The 21904-nt window shown below is 36.2% G+C and overlaps 1 protein-coding gene across 1 annotated transcript; it reads left to right on the top strand.

Moving 5' to 3' along the window:
- Window positions 1–11876: 11876 nt before the first annotated feature.
- On the top strand, window positions 11877–21868 carry LOC106109601 (lysosomal alpha-mannosidase-like). The gene is made up of 29 exons (XM_013291164.1): window positions 11877–12164; window positions 12626–12728; window positions 12844–12925; window positions 13262–13447; window positions 13549–13673; window positions 13795–13875; window positions 13952–14088; window positions 14958–15091; window positions 15353–15473; window positions 15608–15715; window positions 15845–15947; window positions 16080–16170; window positions 16260–16350; window positions 16432–16549; window positions 16762–16919; window positions 17409–17486; window positions 17564–17731; window positions 18120–18271; window positions 18378–18499; window positions 18820–18971; window positions 19056–19182; window positions 19253–19380; window positions 19469–19586; window positions 19720–19888; window positions 19982–20076; window positions 20158–20697; window positions 20806–21177; window positions 21296–21461; window positions 21661–21868. Exons 1-29 carry the CDS (start codon window positions 12072–12074, stop codon window positions 21806–21808), a joined length of 4266 nt encoding a protein of 1421 aa, XP_013146618.1. The 5' UTR covers window positions 11877–12071; the 3' UTR covers window positions 21809–21868.
- The last annotated feature ends 36 nt before the right edge of the window (window positions 21869–21904 follow it).

The following is a 21904-nucleotide window of genomic DNA, read 5'->3' on the forward strand; positions in this document are numbered from 1 at the left end:
GAGCCGGACACCTCGGGGATGAAGCTTATCCCATGTATACTCCAGACTTTGTTTTACTTCTGTGCCAAATTTCAATAAGATATGTTGAACCGTTGCAGAATAATCGAGTAAACATTAAAAAACTAAATTAATGAATCTCACGGGAACCGTAACTTATCCCGGTATAAAAAGTAGCCTATGTGTTCTTCCAGACTATGCTCTAAACCTGTGCCAAATTTCATGGAGGAACATTTCATGTTTAGGCTACAAACGCTAACAAACATCCATCCATCGTAACTTTCGCATTTATAATATTAGTAAGATAAGATTGTGCACCCACTCTTATTAGATTACCAATACGATCCTTAGATCAATGTATTTGAAGAAAATGGATTAGAATTGAAGTGTACTTATAATTGAGATCGATTAATGGATTCAGCCATTACCAAGTCTTTAGTTTTAATGAGAAACGTGGTTAACTATTATTGAATTTACACTAAAACCTTGTACAAAGGTCATTCCTGGCTATTATCACCAATTGTAAAGACTCTTTATTAAGATAAATTAAATTTTTAATAGACATATTAAGATAAGTCCCACAAACCAAGGTTGGGAAAGTTAATTTGACATTCGATCAAAACAAAAGCCTTTTCAGTTCAAAGAACTAGATTCACTGTTCTTAATAATATTACAGCGTGGTTTGAAATTAATAATACATTAACTAAATATTAATTTTAACTATTAACTAGTATATAATTATTACGGCTAAACTCATGTTATAACATTCGGTGTTGTACCGACAGTTTCGAACCCGTTGGGGGTCCTTCTTCAGGGTGAGTGAACTAGTAGTTCAAAAAATGTTTTTAATTTTGACATCAACCATTATTTCTTGTGTTTAAAGCGGGCGCAAACCTTAGACCAATTTATCGCACAATTGTGTGATTGTCGATTGTTTCGCAGCCAATTCAACTGTTTAGTTGCATAACTTAAAATCGAGTAGTGCGCTCCGTATAGGAATCAAAGCGGGACTAAACAGTTGTGCCATAGTTTAGATTCAGATGTGCGCACGCTGTTAATACTTTTCAACATCTATAAAGGGAGTTTTTACTTAATTTTTGAGATTTTAATTATTGTATATCTTACCATCTTTTTTTAATTAATATTTTTCATTAATTACGTCTACAATTCTAATAATGTTACACATACTGTAATTTTTTTATACACTTGGTGTACATTACACAAAAAAATACAAAATAAAAAAATGTTTTTTTAATTTTGTGATCGTCGACAGATAACATGTTCAAAAATATAATAAAAATATTTCCGCCTCCATTATTCATCAATAAAATTACACACTTCAGTAACTTCAGGGTTATTAGAATTGTACACGTGTTTTTATTCCATCCTGCCCACCCATCCGGAACTACAAGCTTTACGAATCTACAATTTTTAGAGTTTTTGTGACAATTAGACAAAATCTACAACTAATGAGTTAGGTCTTAATTATCAGACCTTCATGGTACCTGTAAGGTTATGTAAAAAGTTTTATTTCTTATCTTATATATTTATTTGGGTCATGACATTCGGTTGTTACACTATTTCTCTTTAAATGTCTTTTACTGTAATAATATTGTAATAATTTCTATTTCCTCATGATTCCTCATTACTGGGAAGAACAGAACTCGATTGAGACTAGAACCTCCATTGATTTATCAAAAACTAGTTGGTCCCGTGCGGGTTCATCCGCATGTAATTAAAATTTTATTTTATTGTTTACATTTGTCAAATTATCAATAGCAAATGTCAAAATGACATGACATGACAAACCTTGACAGTCTTGATTCCTTGATGTTGGCAACAACTTATGGTCTATTTCCCACATCAGAGTTTTTATCGAAAATATTTACACCTAAGTTTAACGGCGTGAAAATATATAGCCAAAAGCTAAAAAAAAGTTATTCGAAAACATGCTGTGATTGCTGACATCTTAGTCAACAAAGAAGTGTGTGTTTACGCCTTATTATAATAGTATATTATAAAAATACATAACATAACGCACAACAACGTAGTTATGCAAAAAATGTAACAAGAACAATCAAGTTCACGCACTTTGATTTACAAGGTGAGGGGGGGAGGTGCTAATTTTGAAGGTTACCATAGCGGATACAACAATATACAGAATCTAACTATCACATAATATTTTTTGCAATATGTTTGATAAACAGAGATAGTAAACAAGGATGTCCATCCTGGTGAAAGGTGCTGCTGATTGGTTCTATCAGAAAATATTTTAAACCTTTATAAAAACAGAAGTCCAGGGCGGTGAACGGAAAGGGGCGAGAATATACTAGGTCGCCTATAACCATGTCCATTCACCACCCAATCAAAATATGTTGTGTATGCACAGGCACCAGGCCTGTTTTTTTTCAGAGGGGAATGCTTTATGCATACTCCGCGTTCGGGGGGGACGCAGTAGTTATGTGGGATTCTCCCCATAATGGGGCCTACCCACTAAACCCCGCTGTTCCTCTCAACGCATAGTGGCGGGGACACAGGCACGCTTTCGTTTTCGTCCGCGACGAAACGGCGTTGGGGCAGCTCCCACTTATGGAGGAAAGGAGACGTATCCCACTAACGCCCCTGCACACGCACCAAGCCTGAAACGGAACGGTCAGTTGCGCTCGACCCGTCTAGGTGACGTCATTAACCCGACCTGAACTAAACGAGCATTGCCATTACTGCTCCTAAAAAAGGGACTGCAGAAATTTAGACCAGGCCGTTTTTAGGACTAATATCGACACTGCTTGTCGATTATAGCTTCGTTATATGTGTTAAATAATTATGTAAAAGTTACGAGTGGATTTAAAGTTGGCTGTGTGAGTAAAAGCGTGCAGGATGGCCCGTACCTGCAACCATTTACGTCCATTATCTATGGTATGTTTAGTGCAGCGTTTCGATTGATATTCCGGGCCGCTATAAATTTTGCATTGCATTATAAGACGATTTTATAATTGGGATATTAAACAATATTTGTATTGTATACCTACACTACAAGACTTATAACACGCATACATTGACCAAATTATCGCACAACTTAAGTTGCTTTGATTTCTATGAGATTATATTGAGGTACACTACTCGATTTTTGGTTGTGAAACTAAACAGTTGAATTGCGAAACAAACAATCACAGTTGTGCGATAGTTTAGTCAAAGTTGTGCGCGGTATAACGGTACATAATTAAAAGATGTCACGGATGATGTATTACTAGTAATGTCGGCACGGGAATCGAACCCGCCGCCCTTCACCCTGATCACTTTGTCGTTGGTCGTGTTAATGACCTAAATGCTCACGCGCATGTCACATTCCGGCTGCGAGATTAAATAATAATCACATCGTAATCATGATGATGTTTAAATCATTATTATCTGTGACTTTTGTGTAAAAAGTTTTGAATGGTCTTACAGTTCACCTCTCTACGAGAATACACAGTGTCTTTGGTCTTCCAAGGTACAGTCAACTTCGTAAATTTATGTATATGTCGGAGGAAATCATTGAAGGAGTTGCTTGTTGATTGTATTATAACGCTTAACGTTCTCTTTATCATGTAAACACCTTTTGTAAATCTTAAGTTAATTTAATTACGAACTTCTATTTTGTTATAATGCCTAAAGCATATTTTTGATAACAAATTTGTGATTATAGTCAAAATAGGAAGTTGTTAAGTAGCCATTGTCTAATGAATTACTGTTTACGAATTGTGTGCAATATTTAATGTTTATTGAAATTGTAAAAGCTCCTAATAACTTTTAATTCGATTTTACTTTACTAGTTACGTTTTTCTTGGACTAAATAACATTGTAATCTCAAATTAAGTAAAGACCAATCAGAGCAGAGCACTTGGCTTGAGTGAGGTCTAGGCGCCATCTTTATAAGGCAGTTCGATAGTGTTTATGGGACCTTTTTTGAAATAGAAACGGATCGAGTTGGATCGTTTGTTTGTTGGTAGTGTCTAAAGATTGGTGCTTTGAACTCACTGCTCGGTCTTGCTTGTTGATTTGCTATGTGATAAGTGTAGATTCCGAAATATATTGCGTTAATCCGTGTCTCTAGTGTTTTAATGCTCGCACTTCACCCAAATAACGCCCACGAAACCAAGACTCGGTAGCAATGATGTCGGGAGAAAGACCCAACTCCGACATGTTTTATGACCTGGTATAGGTTTCGGTTTACAATATTATTGAATTATATTAGTGACTGACTGTTCCCATGCGACTTCATCCGCATAAAATTATAAAATTATAAAAAAAATTATAAAAAAAATTATAAAAAAAATCATTTTATTGTTCACATTTGTCAAATGTCAAAATAACATGACATGATGTCAACAACTTATGGTCTCTTTCCCACATTAGGGATTTTATCCAAAATATTAACCCCCTAACTTTATTGGCGTGAAATATGTAGCCTAAAGCGTGACGTAAGTGTAGGCCTTTTTTTAAAAAAAAAGAGTTATTCAAAAATATGCTGTAATTACTGTCATCTTAGGTAACAAAGAAGTGTGTGTTTACGCTTTATTATAATAGTATATACACTTTAAAACGCTTGTTCGTGTATAATTTAATAGCAAATGTATTTCAGAGTATGTCATCTAAGGACAATATTATAGAATCATTCTACAGAAGGTTAGCATTAACAGAGCTACGTTTAAAACACAATAATGTCTTGTCAGTGTGTACTAGACTTTATAATTACATTTACTCTAATGGATACAAGAATCCTTTATTGAGACGTTTGTTTCTAATTTACTTTTATTGAAAAGTCTTGTTGCTTGTCAATGATTTAATGAGTACCAAATCCAGCTAACGGTGCCTAAAGCAAGATTCTATGACGCCTTTTTCTAGCACTTATGTGACTATAGGTTACTAGCTTTTGCCGCGATTCTGTTTGCGTGGAATTTAAAAAAAAAGGAAGTAGCCTCTGTGTTCTCCCAGACTGTCCTCTACATCTATACCGAATTTCATCGAAATCCGTTCAGCCGTTTCGACTACAAACTCTAACAAACATCCATTGATCTAAACTTTCGCATTTATAATATTAGTATGAAGTATTATGTTATTATGTTTCGCAGACCACTAGCGCCCTGGGCGAATACTTTATCGTGTTCTACTCTAACGCCCTGCCCCCTAAGCCTAAGACAGAGTAACGTTCGATTATCGCTATCGCTGATCGAAAATTCAAAAATGTATGGAAGCGACTATAAAATTAGATAACGTGTTTGTCACGTATTTATTTCCATACGTTTTGACACTTTTTGTCGATTCTGCTAGCGATATCGCTTATCGAAAGTCACTTTGTCTAGTTCGTAACGTATATTTCTTCAAGCCTACAAGTATCTTGTACATGTTTCGGCAATGCAAACGCTGCAAAACATGTTGTAATAGTCGGTTAAAAACGTTGAATATTTTGTATAGCTGTGCAGTGTAGAGCAAGAAACAGAAAGACAAGGACCTTTGTAATTAGTTCTAACATTCTAGCGTAAGGTGTGTCCCAACTGGTAGCGTTACAAATAAAAAAAAATACCTTAAGTTACTAGTTTTTTATGTATAACGATAAATAATTTTATTTGCTCTATGAATGTATTGGAATATAAATATTTTATTTCATGTTTCAGAACTATGCTTCTCATTGATCATTTTACCTCGTTTCTAAGTAATTGAAACGCTTACGCTTCACTCGCTGGAACTCGCGCCACACCTCATTGCACTTAACTGACAGCATGCCAAGGTTATTCAATTTGTTTGACGTTTACGCTATGCTCGTATGTAGTGCGCTTGCCTTATTATACGTTAAATTAATGCCCTAAGTATGTGGCAAGACCACATTTAATTAGACCAAGAGACTTAAAAAACTAAACAGTAGTTACATAAAAAAAATCTGTTCACAAAAACAAAAAACGACGTAAATATTAACAAATTAAAGGATAACATTAGTTTCACAATATTTAGCGCCATCTATCGAATTATTTTCAAACTAAACAATTAAAAAGATCTTCAACGATAATTTTTCGAAACGTGTTGAGAATACATTAATTAGTCGGATCTAATTACAACATAAATATTCATCGCCACTTCCTGACTTGTGTCTATTTGAAAAAATGTTTAAAACAAAAACCGGTGATTTAGAAACGAAACCGTGAATGGTTATCACGCGGACCTCTTTCGCAGACTCCAATATGATAATAAGTTAATCTAATCACTATAATATGTATATTAAATAGTAATTTGCAGTATTTTAGTTAGTCTGTCTGTCTATATTTAGCACAAGATGTACGAAAAAAATAACTAAACCAACTATATAAAAATTTAACTAACGTAAGATGTAAAAGCATCCAAGAAATTCATGGCTTAAATGTGTTGCCTCGACCACTAGATGGCGTGTGCTAGGGAAGAGGCGAATAAAATGTTCCTTTGTTTAAGCATCGGTTTACGTCCAATAATTATTTTCAATGTTAACTACCTTTCTATAGTTAAACTAAATTAGATATATTTTATATGGAACCGAGAAACCTCACCCGACATTGATTAAGATTATTCCATTATCCATATTAATATTGTGAGTAAAAAGTTGTTAGTTACCTTCTTATGTTGGCAATAACCATTAATTAACCATAACATTTATGTACGTCACCGAGAGATCTTAAATGCTGTACATTTCTAAATGGACTAGTAAAATATTAAACGTAGTAACGTGTCAAATTTCGAATCTGTAAAGAATTATCATTCTCGACAATTGTTGGAAGAAATTAGATTAATTTAAAAATTATGTAATCAATATAAAACTGACTTAGTTTTAATTTTTAATGAAAGTTATGTATGTATGAATGTTAATTACGCACATCTCATTTAAAATATGGTCAGTTATAAAAAGTTGAAGTATTTGAAATATGCGACCTCATAAAACATAGTGCGTAAGTCTGTACGTCAACTCACGTGGTCCAGTTTGCCTTGCGATATTAAGTGCAAATACCACGACGATGCCTTCTTACTGCACGACCTCCAGGTTCATTGTAAGATATTACGTTAATTAGAATTCATCAACATCATCAGCCTCCAGTGGAGGGCCAGGAGCCTACGACTCTAGGAGCATAAAGGAACCCTAAGTTTGAAGGCCATAGACAACTAGTCTGACATGCGGGTTGCCTTTACTCATATGAGATATGCATATTGTATTACAAAATTAGACGTTCTTGAAAGTTCTAGAAAGCTAAATGTAGCTTTACCGTAAGAACGTCTAATTTTAGATTATAATTTGAAAATCGAATAACAAATTTTTTGATGAAATCGAACCCGGACATGTCGATGGTACATATTTAGTTCTATGTGGTGATTTTGGCGGTTTTTATACCTTCTGTCAATGAAAAAAACATTGTTATCTACAATAGCGAAAGTATTTTTAAGAAAGATACAATGTGGGCGCTGCAAAAATGTACCAAGGCTGCCAGCAACATGCCTTAGGCTATACAAGGAGGACTTATTGCGGATTAGAAGTAAATTAATCCATGTCACCGAACGATTGCGAACATCGTCATTATATGAATTAACTAGATTTATTCATTCACAGTTTTAAACTGAATGAATTTCATTCTTTAATGTAAGCTAGTAATTGGTGGAAATTTGCTCTAAATAGAATTAAATGGTTCACGAGTACATTATGCTTCTAATTCTAAAACAAATGAATAAGGCATGCTGTTGATGAGATTTTGTTTTATAAATTTGTCATATCTTGTCCACAACATCGTCGTACGTCAAAGAAGAGAAACGAAAGCCTATTTGACAGGAAAAGGGACGCTGTGAAAGGAGAGATATCTAACTGTGCGTCCAATCCTCTGTTGATTAGGCAACGCATCTGTAAATGCGAATATGGGCTGCGGAGATTTCGCTATTTTGACAATATCCAGTGGCCGCTTGGTCGCTTGTCACCTTTTACCATAAAAACATACAATCGTAGTATCTTCCTGTCTATCTTAAACTTGTTAAAATATCATTCAATAAACTTTACAATATTAAAGTATTTTTATTACGCTATCAACAATTAACTTCCGGTAATGTTTATCAAGTACAAACAGATACAAAATATTTGCTCAACCTGTCAATGTCAGCGACATTTTTTTTCAATTATGCAGATCGTAAACGAGCTGTCTGCGTTGAAAAAAATACGTTCTACTTCGGAAATTGATTTTAAAAGGTCGTTTATATGAATTTTGAGTTTCAAGGTCATATTGAAAATAATATTTTAGTGACGACACGAACTTTAGAAGCGAAAAATAGCCTCTATTACATCGAGTTTTGACTCAACGATCGACGCACAGCCTAAACTACTGGGTTTATTAAATTTTGCTGTGTAAAGGTCCAAAATTGGGGGTCCAAAGTTTGTATGGGGTAACGTTAGAGTCACTAACGAAGTTCCTTAGGTAGTGTCCTTTAATAAACAACAAAACTTGGGATAATCTTAAGTGATAATGTGTTCAATTAAATTTAATATCAAACATTTTTAAATGTTTTTTTTTTATCAGGTAAATATCCTTTTTTGACGATCTGTCCTTAGTAGATTGATTTATTACGCTACACTGTTGACAAAATTCATTACAGTTTGTTTACCTTTAAAAAAACAAAACACGATATGCAACAAAACAATACGACAGTAGACTGTATCTTTCGTAATAAATCAATTTCTTCGTTTATTGAAACAGTGCTCTATTTCTTCATGGTACCAGTTTGACTTCTCTTTAATAATATTCTTTCTAAATATATGCCACTGTTTCTGTCCTGCATTCTCAAAATATCGCTAACCAATCTTTTTTTTTTACAATACTTAGATTATTCTCCAACAATTGTCAAAATAGAAAGAATTGACAAATCTTAGAGCGTGCAATCTGAAACTAAACTATCGCACAACTGGTTAGTCTCGCTTTGATTCCTATGAGCTATTATAGAGGTCCGCACACTACTCTATTTTTGACCGACTTCCCAAAAGAAGGAGGTATTCAATTCGTCGATATATTTTTTTTTATTATTATTTTTTTTATGTGTGTTACGGCATAACTCCGCCGCTAGTGGACCGATTTGGATAATTCTTTTTTTATCCGAAAGGTAATGCTTGCAGGTGGGTCCCATTTTTTTGTTTAATTTTTGGAGTCTAAGACTACGACGTAGTTAAATAGTTTAACTCAAAATCGTGCGACGAAATTTCGGGTCATTTTTGCTTTCTTTGCTTACGTAGCCTAAACTATAAGACTTACATAAAAATGATGTATAGAAGAATTCTAGCTCATTTAATAAGCTATATAAATTTGCTAAATAAAAGACACCGACATCAAAGTAAAAATAATTGTACAATATAGACATAACAGTTACAATAAGGTAGGTTTACTATTTTCAAGGAATTATTTCGTTACTTTTTAGTGTACTGTTTTTTTGAGAATGTTTTGTTTTGTTTTTAGTGCATTTTGTTTTGTTTTTCGTGTATTTTGTTTGGAAGTCGGTTTTGTTTTTTTATTAAAAAGTTTTTAGTTGGGCAAGTGCAACTAAACATTTGAATTAGCTGCGATACAATCATCAATCGCACAACAGTTTTGCGATAGTTTTCCGCGACCCGATAAATATAGCCTATGTTTTGTCAGTACCAAATTTCATCAAGATCTGTTCAACCGTTTTAGATATACGAACAAAAATGCATCGAAATTTCGCATTTACAATATTAGTCTGAAGTTGGATATAGTCATAAGAAAATCCACGACATTCGAGGCACGTTTCGAATAAATTTTGTGTAATAAATATGTAGTACCTTTGCTCTAAAATTAATAGAAAATTAATCAAATATGCATTTGTACCGATAATCAAGTGTCAATCTAATATTCCGGACGCGTATGACCGGAAGGCTTAACTTGGTTAACCTTGTTGACATTTTCTCACGATCTAATAAAATTATGAACTTCAAATAACTATGATTTTGAGACACTTCGTTGCAACATATTTTGTAAATGATCGCCGTTTACATTACTAGTTTTAGTCCGCGACTACGTCTGCGTGGATAAAAAGTAAGTAGCTTATGTTCTCTTCCAGAGTATGCTCTATATCTATGAAAAATATCATCCAAATCCGTTCAGTAGTCTAGTCTACAAACAATAATAAACAACCATCAATTCGTCTATCCAAACCTTTGCATTTACGAATATAATATTAGTAAGATTTGTAAGTTTAAATCCTCTTCTCCACAAAAGGCCTGAAACCTTCAGTTTTCATGTTTGTCGCCTAATTAAAGTTATTCGTTAATTAATTTACAATGTAAGGAAGTGGACATCGATAACACCAACCTTTACAAACAGGATTTTAAAATATGTGTTGCATAAAAAACACATAAAACGAAACGAGTTTTTTTTTCCGAAATTCTAGTTCCTTGTTTTTTATTTTACAATTTGAAATCGAGATGAAATTTCCTTTATTTATCGAAACCCGGAAGTAAATATTATTTTATAAAAAATACACTGACAATCTTTTGTTTAAAACAAAGATTCATCGGTTTTTAAGCTGTATTTTTATCCACGAAACTTTCATAGACTCTTCTCTCTCTCTCTCTCTCTCTCTTTTATCCAGTATTATAAAACAGAGATGGTTATATCTCTTTGTAAATGGTGGCTCACAGTTAAATCATCATCAACTTGCCCTTGTCCCTACAGAAGGTGGCACTGCGCTGCTCTTCCAGTCTCTATCAGTCGTTATATCTGATTCCACACTCTTCTAAAGCATATCCTCTTCCGATCCACCCACACTTCCTTCTTCCTCTATCTTTGTAACTCACATTCAGTCTTAACACTTTCTTGTTTATGTCATCATCTCGTACAGGTCGATGACAAGCTGACCGCTTGCTTCTCAGATCATAAATCAATATATGATTTAGTACTGAGAAAGTAATATTTTTATTACAATATATTGTCTCTATAAATATTTTTGTCTTCTACAACATTGTTACTGAACCATGTTTATATTTTAATCTATTGTTTCTAATATTAAACAAACATTTCGAAGAATAGAACATCTACTCTTCAACTACAATGAATAAAAAGAAAACTCTTTTGTATTGGAAAGTGGTCTTCTCAAGACTATGTTTATTTTTGTGATGTATTCTAATTTTTCCTCAAACTCAAACTTTGTTTTGCTATACACGGACTAGAGTTTTCTGTCCCACAGACTGCTAAGTATCCGTGTATAGCAGATCTTAGTAATGAAGCCAAAGATGTTTATATGATGTTAATCTCTCAAAATTTTCGTCAGTGTACATTACACAATGGAACTGCGTATTATTATAACTGATTAAGACAATTCATGTGAAAACACTTCTGATTGTTGAATGTTTTCATGAATTCGACACATATGTTATTGCTAGCTTGAACTTCGCCGTTTAGCCATAAGGCGGCTTAGGGTGAAGACATATTGGAAATGTCCGAAAATTACTGCAACTTAAACGTAACTTGTATCACGAAATTTTACTGGAAATTGTCTGCAAATAATGCTACAGCAACAATGGTATTTCAATAAAAAAAACTAAGTGATTAGCAACTTAAGATAGTAAGCAAAAATTAAAGCAACATGGCTTAGATATTAACCAACTAAATATAGTTAAAAACATTCAATATGATTAATAGACAAAGCCATACAATAATTTATAGAAATATATATTGAATTCGCTTGTGAAAGACAACATCCAACGTGTAAGACCTAAGATCAATGTTACAATTAACAATGCTATTGTAAACGCATCCTTATCATAAACAAAAACCATTACACGACTTCATACGTAACTTCAGTATCAATTCGTATGGCATAATCGCTTCGTCAGTTTCCGGAACCGCATTGATTTAAGAAAACGATCGCGTGCTCAATGAACCTCATGTTATAAAAAAAGTGAAAATTCATATTAACAATGCTAAAATACAATAGGTTACTTAGATTTAAAAAATAAATTATATTATAGATTTTTAAATATGTAAAATTACCAATTTTAATTAGTACATTTGCAATTTTATACTAAAATAATGATGTTTCGTGAAACATTTTTATTTCTACTTAGTTTGGTGCATGGAAGTCAAAGTCTGAATGTAAAGCAAAAGACAGAATGTGGGTATAAGGTAAGTGGACATCATAATCTATGGTCAACGACTTTTTACTTTAAAATTTTTGGTGTTCTGATGGAAATAGGCTTGCTCCTGTCGTTCAAAAACCTTTACCGTCTTCTTCAAACAGTGATAAGCTTTTGACACTCTACTATCTAGTATCAAGTTGAAAGCTGGCTTTAATTGAATTACACACTTACTTTTTATGGCTGTGACATTTTTCTATTGTCAGCTACAGTTAAAGGCAGGTTTTAACGTTTGAAAGCAATAACTGTCCTATATTAAGTGAGGAGTACCCCAGGGAACTAAATTAGGCCCCATCTGTTTCTTGACCATTCACATATTTCATTGATACCTTGTGTTAGTTACGCACACTCTAGAACACTCATATATGGTGGGATGTAAAAAATAGTATTGAACTTAAGTCAAAATCATTTAAAATAATTTCCGTAACTAGCAGATTTTTTGTTCTCTAGCAATGTCCGCAAACTCGAGACGGCGCATTGAACGTGCACCTTATTCCTCATTCGCATATGGACGCGGGCTGGGTTAAGACTTATGATGAATATTACTATGGAAGTAAGTAACAAATAAAAAACCCTTCATTTATAATGCGTAAAGGAATCTAATAAGAGAAATAACATTAATATTTAAGCAATTACTCAAGCTTAAATAATTGTGATTTTTATTTTAGCGCGGACATCCGTGAGCACGGCGAATGTTCAGCTGATATACCATTCCGTTCTGTCAGAGTTACTTCATGATAAGCGAAGGAAGTAAGTTCTTTTCAACACATTTTTACTGACTTTACAAATGTGACGAATAAATGACGACTATCAGATATCGCTGCGTTTTGAATTAAAAGTTAATTACTCTTTCGGGAAAGTAAGAAAAATGTATAATTTTTTCCAGAAACCTAAATGATTAATTCTTAGAGAACTGTGTTGAATCAATAAGTAATTAGTTCTCCCTATTATGTTGTTAATGAAAGCAAACGAAGTATATGACCAACTTCAATCCAAACGAAATACTCGAAGAATTATAAGAAAATCGTGCTGGAACGTTTACTCTCTTTTTTACTTTAAGTTTGCTTAAGCTATCTGATTTTCCAGGTTCACTTTCTCTGAGACGGTGTACTTCTGGCGTTGGTGGAAGGAGCAGCGGCCGGCGACGCGGGCTACCTTCCGCGCACTAGTAGCGGAGGGCCGCGTCGAGTTCGCAGGCGGCGGCTGGGTGCAGAACGACGAGGCTACCACTGACTACCTTCAGATCATCGACCAGTATACTTGGGGACTCAGGTCAGTGATACTCACGACATAGTGGTACGTGGGCAGTTAGGATTACTTGGTCTTTTAATCGTAGTCTTGGATAGGTTCATACTATTTAACGATCATTTTAGGAAGCTAAACGACACGCTAGGGCCATGCGGCAAGCCGAAGGCAGCATGGCAAGTCGATACGTACGGACACACGCGCGAGCAGGCCTCACTCATGGCGCAGATGGGATACGATGGCCTATTTATTGGTATGCATTAGATAAAAAACTGAGCATTTTCACTCATCAAACTAAGGCTTATAGGAGGACAACTTGGGAAACTTTTTAGGGATTTCAGGTCTCGTATCAAAATTGTTTATTGCAATTTCAGGACGTGTAGATCATAAAGAAAGAGAATCAATGATAGAAGAAGACAGAATGGAGTTTATGTGGAGAGGAAGCAATGTTCTAGGTATGTAAACATTTTTTTTCTTCAAGTCATCTCAATACCTCGGGTATATTGTAAAGTAGTATTTATTGTATATCAGGCAAGATGTCGGATATAATGACGCACAATCTGTTCAACCTATACAACGCTCCCGATGGTTTCTGTTTCGACTTCCTCTGCAGCGATGAGCCCATCATTGACGACCCTGACAGCCACGTCTACAACGCCGACGCCAGGGTAAGAAGTTATTAAGTAAGAAAGAATAAAACTAGATACTTTTGTGTTATATCTGTCGTTTCTATTCTTCTTTTTGTGACAGAAGTTACAAATAAGGTTGGTGAACATAAACACAGACTTTCGAATAGTTATTAGTTAAATACTTGCTTAGTTACTATTTATCTTGATATAAATAAAAGTGTAATGAATCACAAAATAAAGCGTTACGTATAAAGCCGAATTGGAATGACAATGTTACTTATTATTTTAAACCTTCCAAACGCAAATAATTCCATTACTTTATGTGGAAAAGACAATAAAGAGAAAACAAACATTAATTATATCAGGTCGAAGGAAAAACAATAATATTTTACCATGACCTAGATTTTCCGTGAAATTATTTCTTCAAACAACTTAATACAAAACAAAAAGATATTAAATCATTTCGAATTAACCAATTTCTTTAAAAATCGCGAGAAATCCTGATTTAATTACTCAATTATTATAAATAACCAACTAAAATATTTAATTACTATATTACTGTTTAAAGTTACAATTTTAAATAAGCATTGTTTCATCAAAGGTCTACAAAAAATCTAGAATTATAATAATATCCCACACCCATAACCCAGAGGTGTAGGCAGAGACCACTGACCCCCTTATGGCGTGAACCTGACACACCTCTCACTTCTTTTACATTACATCTTACTGATTATAAATGCGAAAGTTTAGATGGATGGATGTTTGTTAGAGTTTGTAGCCTAAACTGCTGAACGGATCTCAATGAAATTGTCCATAGATGTAGAGTCATTTTAGTTTTTTTTTAAGATAAAATAAAAATAATTGAACGTTATACCTTTGCTTTTAATATTAACTAATTATCTGTTCAGGTGAACGACTTCATAGCGCAGATAGAGCGTCAGGCGAAGTATTACGACCACGACAATATAATGGTGACGATGGGCGGAGACTTCACCTACCAGAGCGCCGCCAACTGGTTCATGAACATCGACAAACTTATCAAGTAACGTTTACAATGCGAAAGTTTAGATGTACAGATGTTTATTGGAGTTTGTAGCCTAAAATGCTGAACGGATCTCGATGAAAGATAGTTTGAAAGAGCACATAGACTACTTGCTTTTGTTTTTTTTAATTCCACAGCCGGAATCGTAGGCGGAAGCTAGTCATAAATAAAACAAACATTGTAACACGTCGGGAAGAATTCTCTGATTGGAACAGATAACAGTTATATATGAAGTGTTTGTAAAATTATATATGATTTCAGCCACGTGACCACTCATCCCGCAAACCTGTCCGACGTCAATGTGTTCTACTCCACCCCTTCCTGTTATCTGAAGGCTATATACATGTACGGCAGGCGAGACAAGTCGGTCTTTACGGAGAAGGTAGTGTCACTGATACTAAAACTAAGACGCGCTCACCTTGGACCAAACTATCACACGACTGTTGTGCGATAGTTTAGTCATAGGTCTTAAGCTCTTAAGAGTCAATAATAAATTAATATGATTTGATTTTACAGAGCGACTACTTACCATATGGCAGTGACTCTACCACCTACTGGACTGGCTTCTACACTTCGCGACCAAGTCTGAAATATCTCGCGAGGAAATCTCACATCTTCCTACAGGTACTTTATAGGTTTTTAATTGTAGAGGTCAAGTCAAGTATTTTTTTTTGTCGGTGTTCCCGCAACTCTTTAGTTGTCTTTTAATGCAGTTGTCAAGTGTGAACGTATCTTTACTCTGTGTGTTATCAGGTTGTGAAGCAGTTGACAGTGATATCTCGTATGGGCGACTCTTATGAGTTGCATCTTCTGCGCCACGCTGTTAGCCTGCTGCTGCACCATGATGCTATCACAGGTTTAGACATCATGCTTACTTATTTTTAGAGCAAAACGAGACTAAAAAGTCGTGCGATATTTTAGTTTCACGTGTGCGCGCGCGACATCCGACATCATGAACTCTGATCAATTGTTTTTCTCCTGTCTCCAGGCACCAGTCAACAGCATGTAACGTTGGACTTCATACGAACATTGACCGATGCCGTTGAGTCTTGCTCTAAGAAAGTTTCCCAATATCTCAGGTACACCATTTCACTAGGTTACAAAAGACAAGGTAGTAAAAAGAACTTTGTGTAATTAATGTAAAAAACTTACTTATTCGACTCCTCAGTTCACTGACCCCAACTTGGGGAGGCAGCCGGCGCTCCAAAAACAACCAGCAGTTCATCATCTGTCACCAGCTCAACATGAGCCAATGCAGGGTCAGTTCTGTGTATTGTTACAACTAGAAAATTATTATTTTGTTAATTAAAAGGTGTTTATCTAAGTTTATGTGTGTTCAGTTCTCCGAGAGTCAGGACACGATGCTGCTGCTGGTTTACAACCCTTCCAGCATCAAGACGTACTACCATGTACGCTTGCCTGCCATCGCTATGCACTACTCTATCCGGGACTACAATGGTAAGCAGAACCTCACCAACAGCAAACCAACCAACTATATTCTTCTTGCATCAATATGTTACTCCTTCTACCATTTTCATAGTTAATTGTCATTGTAGTTTATAACACATTTCGTTGTTTGCTTCGTTTGTAGGTTAAATTATAATAAGATCCTTTCTCTGTTTGAAAGCAGAAGACGAGGAAAGATGTAAAAATACATAAGACTGTTGCAGATGAGGAAGTGGAATACCAGCTAATCCCGCTGCCCGCGTCCGTCATCAACCTGCCGGGGCGCAGCTCCAGCGCTATCCAGGAGCTGTGCTTCGAGGCGGAGAATATACCGCCACTCGGCTACACAGCCTACTACCTCGCACCCATCAGGGATCCATTGGTAAACCTGCGTACAAGTGTGACAAATACCTTAGAAATGAAGAGGTCTGTTAGCTTTGAGGTTGTATTCAAATTTTTAAAAGAAGGCAGACTAGTTCCCTTGTTACTTTTAAAATGTTACTGGTTTAAATCTTTTTGTAACGTAAGCTATAAAACGAGATTATGAGACTTAATACTAATTCGATTGCAGATTCGCTTCACTTCCCAAATGACTAATACTTTTTTTCTCCATTTGTTACAATGGTTCAGTAAAACAACGACTCAAAAAATCTGTCAATGATTAAACCAATTTCCAGGTTATGATGAAATATTTAGTCTAGATAACAATGGATGACCTATTTAGTGAAACAAGAAATCTGTATTTGAATTTCCTGATTTTTTTTTTCAAGAGCATAGACTGAACTCGTTTGCCATATTTAAATATTAATCAATAGTCAGTTTTACAATATGTGAATTGGTGTAGGAAGTTGTTCTCCGTTTTTGTTTTCAGGAAGAATCTACTTTCGTAAAGAAGTCCCACCATGGCCCTGAAGCTGATCAAGAATTGACACCTAATATATCTAATGAGGTGGATCTGAATTATTTATTTAATTATTATAATTTTTACACATACACATCCATCATTTTATTTATTACTCTTTCCAGTATTTAAAAGTAACGATAGACAAGGAGACGGGCCTGCTGGAGTCCATCCAGCACGTGGACGGCGTGAAGGTGCAGATCTCCCAGAACTTCTACTACTACAGCCAGGTGCAGCAGCCGCTGCAATCCGGCGCGTATAGCTTCCGGCCTTCTAGGAACCGGCCCACACCCGTAAGCCCACAAAGAACATAGAATTAGAGCGGGGGCACACCTTTTACCAAACTATCTATCGCACACGATTGTCAATTGTTTCGCAGCTAATTCAACTGTTTAGTTGGACAACTATCAATCGAGTAGCCTCACCTCCATATAAGTTCATAGGAATCAAAGTGCGACTAAACAGTTATGCGATAGTTTAGACAAAGGGAGGGGGGCGCTCTTATTATACACGTATCATCCACAATGCCTAATAAAAAATATTTGATCCTGGTATTCTCAAAGTTTTTATTCTCCGCTTTGTGTGCACCACTTATAAATGCGGACAGTAAAACGGCTTAATGGAGAAATCCATTGGGAAAGTCCAGTTCAGCTCCGGTCCGGTACTATGATTTTCCTGTAGGTTGCAGAGAAAGTGATCTACCACGCGGTCCGAGGGTCACTGATCAAGGAGATACGTCAGAGGTTCAGCGACTGGGTGACACAGGTCATCCGGCTGTACAGGGGCGAGGAGTTTATTGAGCTGGAATGGATCATCGGACCAATACCGGTTGGGTTAGTACAAAAATAACTACAGATTAAACAACTCAGCAGGATATCCGTGAAGTGTGTCAAAAATCTAGATGCGGTAGAAGTAAATAGCTGTTATTTTAATTTGCAGGAACGACCTCGGCAAGGAAGTGGTGAGCATCCTAAAGACGAACATTAGCAACAGCGGCGAGTTCTACACGGATGCCAACAGCCGACAGATGATGAAGCGAAACTGCTGGAATGAGAGCACTAGTAAGTTGGTAAAATGTCTTGATATAACATAAATGGCTTCATCACACGAATTTAAAACAACGATAGACACTATACCACTGCCACTTCTAGTGCTGTATGGACAGTGCTTCTCTAAGAGCATGTGCACACCTGAAACTAAACTATCGCACAACTATTTAGTCGCGCTTTGATTCCTTTGATGTGCGCACACTACTCGATGTTTAGCTGTGCAACGAAACATTTTAATTGCCTGAAAAACAATCGACAATAGCACAACAGTTATGCGAGAGTTTAGTCAATAGTGTGCGCTCGCTCTTAGTGTTCTTACATTGGTGTTGCAGGTCACCAGGTGAAGAAGCCGGTGGCGGCGTGCTACTACCCGGTGACGTCACGCATTTGCGTACGTGCCAACAACGCCAGCGTGGAACTCTGCGTGCTGACAGACCGCGCGCAGGGCGGCACCTCCTACAGCGAGGGCGAGATTGAGCTTATGGTAACAACAAAATCGATCAATGTTGTACTAATTTTGCTAATAGTCACTATCCTTACTATCAATCAATATTTGTGTTTTTTCCAGGTTCATAGAAGACTTCTCACCGACGATGGCTTTGGCCTAGAAGAGACTCTGAACGAGGAAGCTTACGGAGTAGGGCTGGTGGTAAAGGGGAAGCACAGGATCATGTTCGGCAACTATCGCCAAGAAAGTAAGTTTTACAAAGATTATAGCGACTTATAAAAAGGTTTTACTACAAGTCAAATTTCAATGTTTCTTAGTGGACGAGCAAACATTCTCGGAGCGCGTGTCGTACACGGCTCGAAAGTGGCTGATGGAACCCTGGCTTTTCTTGGCTCCCGGGGAGAAGATCAATAGAAGAAAATGGCAGAACGTCAGGAATAAAAGAGTACGTTCCTTATAATGTACCCTTTGTCTCACAAAGTACCAAACCGAACTCGAAGATCATGAAAGAATTACGAATATAAACTTTGCAGTACTCAGCGGTCCGGCTGCATGGTCTACCACGCCACATACATATCATCACGCTGGAGCCCTGGAAGGCAGGCTCCGTGTTGCTTCGACTTGAGAACACACTCGAAAATTCTGACAAAGGTATTGGATCATAACCGTTGAGTTCCAACATAGATTACCTTCTGTGCAAAATTGTAAATGCGTTGTAAGAAAGTAAGAAGTATTCCTATGTACGAGTATTGACTACTTCTGTAATTACAATTGTTTGTTATAGAGATATTCAAAATGGAGAAGGACACGACGGACGAGAGTCCGCGGACAACACACATTGTGGTGGATCTGCGAAAGATCTTTGGGCAGCATGAAGTACGCATGGTTCGAGAGACCACACTCGCCGCCAACCAGTGGCTGGAAGAGGCGCGACAGATGGACTGGAGCACCAGGTTACACTAGTTACAATAACAATAAGAATTAATAGAAAACAAGACGACTGTCCTCCATAGTCCAGGTTTTAATAAGACCGTTTGTTCTTTCAGATATGTGTATTCAGGTGGAGACGATGGTATCCTGCCTGAGGACAACGTCGACTACACCGACGATAAACTAGAACGCACTGAGAGAAAAGACTCGGGTACCATACTTTGTCCAATATATTGTATTATAACTCCTAAGTACTAGTTTATATTACTCTCAGTCATATTCTTTCTTTCAGAGTTTACCCAAGAAGATACATATTTCGTAAGAAAACAACCGCGCAAGAAGATAAATGTTACACCAAAGCAGAAAACATATAAATCCAGATATAAATACGAAGATCGACGCAAGAGGTCGCTGAATATCACTGAAAATATGATCGATATAGTAAACGAAGCCAATGCATCTGATCCTAATGCGTTTACCACTCATGTTGAAACAACAACGAAACCATACAACGAAACAACATTATATGATGAAGTAGAAACAAAAAATAACTCAATAATACCAACAGACTTCAGACATATTGCATTTGCACCTAAAACAGATCTGAGCGGGGACCTTCTAAGAACTAGATTTCGAGCGGACTCTAAAAAATCTCCTCAAATAAACTACAACCGAAGTAGAGTGAAACCGATGAAATTCTTCGTGGAGTGGGGCAACTGTTCTGAAGAGGTTGGCTCCACGGAAGATGAGGATTTCTCATCTAATTTGAAAAAAAGATCTGCGAGGAGAAGAAATGGAAGTCACAGTGTGAAAAGTAACAGACGTAATGGCGGTATGAAAGAAACTTGTCTTTTCTTAAGTAGTATAGACACTAATACAAACTAATAATAACATTTTTGAACCACTGCAATGAAAATAATAAAATTAAACAAATTTTCAGAATACTTCTCCAATGAACCCGACGACGGCATAACGCGGTCGATGTACGAAATGTACTACAAAATGAAACCAGCCAACACTCTGAAGCCGCGACCTGAACCACAGACCCCAGCGCCTAGACGATTCAAGAAGATCAAGGGAAAGAAGATAAGAATAGAAAAGCACGAAGAGTTATCAAGAATAGAACGGACGACAAGGAAATCTAGAAGGAATAGAAATAAAAGAAAAGGGAAGACTTACGCTACTACAAGTATCCCATTGGAGGTTTATAAAAAGAGGATCACAAGAGAAAAGCAACGTCAGAGTGCAGAAAGTGGACAAGATAATGATAGTGAAGTGGACAACACGAAAACTTTTTCGCAATTACGTAAAGGTATGTTTTACATTATTGGTTATACAACCGACATTTACATTTTTAATATTTTTAAGCTATAAAGGAAATTTTGAACCTTTTAGAGTTCATCCATAACTATCCGTTCCTTGATTTTTAGCTCAATTCACTCACATGGCGCCCAAGACGGAGCTGGCACATCTCAGAGCGAAGCGACGTAAGGAAGCTATGAGGAGTTACCAGGACTACGAGGCTGATACGTCAGATGGCGCTGAGGAGGAGAGTCGAGAGGAAGGGGAAAAGTGGGAAAATACCAGGAGAAAGAGGTACTGCCAACTGTGGTCTAGGATCTAGAAAGTTTCAGTAACCCGAAAATTCTTAATTCGATAATATCCAGTGTGTAAACAACTAAAAAAATCTATTGTATTAGTTAAGAAATAATGTGACATTTTGTTTTTAGTGTGTTTTTTTAATTGTATGCAACAAAAAACTCCGTTGAAATAAGGGTTCATAAATAACTTCTAGGACGGCGAGCAAAGATGAGGAAATGGCTGAAAGCAGTTCTGACTCTCAGGAGAGCAACGAGTCGGAGTTCGTGGTAACACTCCGACCCTCGCAGATACGGACCTTCGTCGTATGGTTCGTCGACAATCGCAAGACTTACACATTGTAATACAAAGATCATTTTAAATAGTGTTAAGTATAAATAAATTTGGATGTTATTGTGTTTTTATATTTGACGTTTATTTACGTTACCCCCCCCCCCCCC

The sequence above is a fragment of the Papilio polytes genome, unplaced genomic scaffold (assembly GCF_000836215.1).
Source record: "Papilio polytes unplaced genomic scaffold, Ppol_1.0 DF821122.1, whole genome shotgun sequence".
NCBI lineage: Eukaryota > Metazoa > Arthropoda > Insecta > Lepidoptera > Papilionidae > Papilio > Papilio polytes.

Excerpts from the sequence above, each read along its gene's own strand:
- LOC106109601 (XM_013291164.1), top strand. The coding sequence starts at position 12,072 with ATGATGTTTCGTGAAACATTTTTATTTCTACTTAGTTTGGTGCATGGA. Across the intron at positions 15,092-15,352 it reads AACATCGACAAACTTATCAA|CCACGTGACCACTCATCCCG; the intron begins GTAACGTTTACA and ends ATATGATTTCAG. Across the intron at positions 19,183-19,252 it reads CGGCAACTATCGCCAAGAAA|TGGACGAGCAAACATTCTCG; the intron begins GTAAGTTTTACA and ends AATGTTTCTTAG.